Genomic DNA, 3,585 nt, shown 5'->3' with positions numbered 1-3,585 from the left:
CACGGGGTTCCAGGCGGACCCAGAGCGAGCCTACGAGGGGAAAGGGGGGGAGAAAGCATGGCACAGTCTTGGGGTGGGGGTGGGGGTGGGGGAAAGGAACTGGGGTCTCTTGCTGCCAAGCGACCAGCCCACGCGAGGATAACGCCCAGAGGTGCCCGGTCGCTGATCTGGCCCGACTGCACGTTACTCTTGACACCTCCCAGCATCCTGGCCCTGACTCATCTTTCTCAGCTCTAACACCCTGCCGTCCCCCATAGGGCTGTGGCTCCTCGCCATTTAGATATTCCACTGTTATGTTTTAAATAATTATTCCATTGATTTATGTTTGAGGATTACAAAAATAATATATGTCCACCATAGAAAAGAGAGAAAGAAAAGAATAAAGAGCAACACCTGGAGATAAGCAATGTGAACATTTTGGTATATTTCTTCCAGCCTTTTTCTATAAATGTCAGTACACACGTATATTTACAAAATTCTGAGTCTGCACTGCTGACTACCTCTTGTTGTTTTTAATCCACTTTATGTGAGTACTATGCCATCTGATTGAAAAAGGAACCCGAGACAGTTTCAGAGACATGACTTGTCACGAGTTGTCAATGTTTTATTATCCTTGAGCTTTCATTTGTGCAAGAAGATTGAAGCTGCCATGTGAGAGTTTTGAATAGTTTCCTCACATTCCCTAACATAAACACCCTCCCAGCAAGTAGGGAGCAGCCCTCACTGGGAGGGTGCTTGGGCAGGGTACAGGTGCCTGAATAGAGGATTGTTTGACATCACTCCCTTGTTTTTGTGTATGTGTGTGTTTAATGTCTCCACTGAAGCTAAGAAGGGAGTTTTGGAAAAAGGAAAGCACCAAATTTCGGTTGACGACAAACTTGTGACTATTTCCCTGGAACGCACTGAAAATTCAGTAGAGAAGAATGGAATGTCTCAAGTGCAAACACAATCACAAGAAGGGGCAAGGCCTGGTGAGAAGCATCCAAATGGAGAACATATTCCTAATTCTGTGGATTCCTGTGTCCAAAAGGTGAGTATGGAAAGGAGGTAGGTGTGTATTTGCAACTTCCTCTCCAGTCACCATATGTTTCATTATTGTCTCAAAACCATTGGCTGAGTACTTTCTATGAGCCAGGCACTGTTTCAGGCACTGGGACCCAGAGGACAACAAGTCCCTGCTGGGGGGGTGGGGGCTACATAAAAGGACAATAAGCAAGTAAACCAAATAAAGAAGACAAAGGAGGTCTTGCTACTTCTGACCAGGAGTCAGAGACAAAGTCTCTGAGGTGACATTTGGCCTGAGACTTGAATGAGAAGGAGCTAGCCATGCCAAGAGTCATTTGACAAATCAATATCAAGTGCCTACTGTGTGCCAGGCACTGTCACAGAAGCTGGGGACACAGCCAGTTACATAGCAGACCCTGCCCTCAGTTACCTTACATTCTAGTGAGGGATACAGATCCTAATAGTAAACAAATCTTCATATAGAATAAAAGGCTAATATGCAAATTGTCCCCTCGGAAGTTAGACTGCCTGCTATGATGTGTGCTGACCACCAGGGGGCAGTGTGGAATGAACAAAGACCCCAGCAAGCAGCCAGAAGGCCCTGATCAGGCCTGATCGCCAGGCAGGCTTGGGGACCCTACCCGTGCTCGAATTTCATGCACCGGGCCTCTAGTTGATTTATAATAAAACTAGAGGCCTGGTGCATGAAATTCGTGTATGGGGGGCGAGGGGGTGTTCCCTCAGCCTGGCCTGCGAAATCTGGGACCCCTAGGGTAGTGTCCCTAGGCCTGGCCAGTGATCAGGGCCTTTGGGGCTTTCCTTCCCCTGGCTGCCGGCAGCTGGCCTCGCCTCTGCTGCTGCCACTGCTTGCCATTTGTGTGGTGCTGCCTCCTCCCTCCCCCACACCAGTTGCCACCCTCTGCAGGCAACAGGCATGGAATGTGATTGCTTGGCTGGCCTGGGCCTCCCTCTGTGGGGCGATTGCTGGCGGGCCCCGCACACGCGCCACAGAGTTGCTGGCCGGTGGCCTGGGCCTCCCTTTGTGGGGTCCCCAGATTGCGGTGCCCCCAGATTGATCTCCCTGCAGAGGGAGGCCCTGCCCACCCAACACAGTGCCGCTAGTCGGGTAACCTGGGCCTCCCACTTTCATGCAGTTGCTCACCCGGCCGGGGCTCTGCGATAAATCGCTGTACAGAGGGTAGCCTCCCTCTTTGGGGTGATTGCAGAGCTCCCCCATCCCCCAAATTGATTGCTTTGCCTGGATCTCCCCCTGCAGGGTGATCATGGGGTGATGGTGGGGCCCCCAGACTAATTGCATCGCACCCACCTTGGCTGGCCTGGCGTCGGTGTGTGTCATAGTACAGTTGTCCTGATGGTCTGCTGTTCAGTCATTTGGTCGATTTGCATATTATACTTTTATTATTATAGATGTCTGACAGTGGTAAGTGCTAGGAAGAAGAATAAAGCAGGGTAAATGACAGTGCAAAGACCATTACTTTCGGATATCTGGAAAAACCTTTTGAATGAGGTAACATCTGAGTAGAGACATGCATGAAGTAAGGGAGCTAGCTAAGTGGATATTGGGGGAAGAGAATGTTCTAAGAGGGGAGCACAAGAACAAAGGCCTCAAAATGGGAGCTTATATCGTGAGCCCCGAAGCTTCAAGAAGGAAGGCTAGTGGGGTAGAGGGCAGTGAGCAAGGGAGAGAGTGATATGAGAGGAACTTGGAGAGGTAACGAGAAGTCAGGTTTTTGGGGATGAAAGTAAGGATTTTGGACTTTCACTTAAATGTTAGGGGATTCATCAGATGGTTTTGAGCCAGGGAGTGGAGTGATCTGATTTATGTCTCTAAAGCAGCAGTTCTCAACCTGTGGGTCACAACCCATTTGGGGGTTGATCAACCCTATCACAGGGGTCACCTAAGACCATCGGAAAACACATATGTAATTACATATTGTTTTTGTGATTAATCACTGTGCTTTAATTATGTTCAATTTGTAACAGTGAAAATACATCCTGCATATCAGATATTTACATTACGATTCAGAACAGTAGCAAAATTACAGTTATGAAGTAGCAACGAAAATAACTTTATCGTTAGGAGTCACCACAGCATGAGAAACTGTATTAAAGGGTCGCGGCATTAGGAAGGTTGAGAACCACTGCTCTAAAGAATCACTTTGGCTGCTGTGTGGATAACTGATTTTAGAAAGGGGCTAGAAAGGTCAGAGCCCAGTTAGGAGGAGTTGCTGCAGGCCAAGTGCAAGATGAGAATGGCTTGGACTTCAGCTGGTTCTAATCAAGGTGTAAGAAGTGACTGGATTCAGTAAACATTTTGAAGGAAGATCTAGAAAGATGGTATATGCAGAGGAAATAGTGTGTGCAAAGACCCTGAGGGGGAACAAAACATTAGAAATCTTCCTTTTTTTATTCCATTTAATTTGCCTATATTTTTTTTAGCCTAATTTGTTGTGCTTGCCTTATACTTGAGCTACTAAAGGCTAGGGTTTAGAGGACTCAGCAACACTGCATACACTTAGGTGTTTAGTTAAAAAAAAAAAAAAGGAGGGGGGTTGAAGA

At 47.6% G+C, this 3,585-nt stretch overlaps 1 protein-coding gene across 1 annotated transcript in view; it reads left to right on the top strand.

Annotated features, from left to right (window-relative positions):
• The first annotated feature begins 6 nt into the window (after nt 1-6).
• DTX3L (deltex 3 like, E3 ubiquitin ligase) overlaps nt 7-3,585 on the top strand; it is a 6,303-nt gene continuing 2,724 nt past the window's right edge. Inside the window, exon 1 of the mRNA XM_006769038.2 lies at nt 7-1,030. Coding sequence (XP_006769101.1) covers nt 797-1,030 — 234 coding nt within the window. The 5' untranslated portion in view covers nt 7-796. The remainder of the gene's footprint in view (nt 1,031-3,585) is intronic.

This window comes from Myotis davidii, unplaced genomic scaffold, assembly GCF_000327345.1.
Source record: "Myotis davidii unplaced genomic scaffold, ASM32734v1 scaffold3064, whole genome shotgun sequence".
Taxonomy (NCBI): domain Eukaryota; kingdom Metazoa; phylum Chordata; class Mammalia; order Chiroptera; family Vespertilionidae; genus Myotis; species Myotis davidii.
The sequence above is the reverse complement of the archived record's forward strand: the minus strand, read 5'-3'. Positions and strand labels throughout refer to the sequence as shown.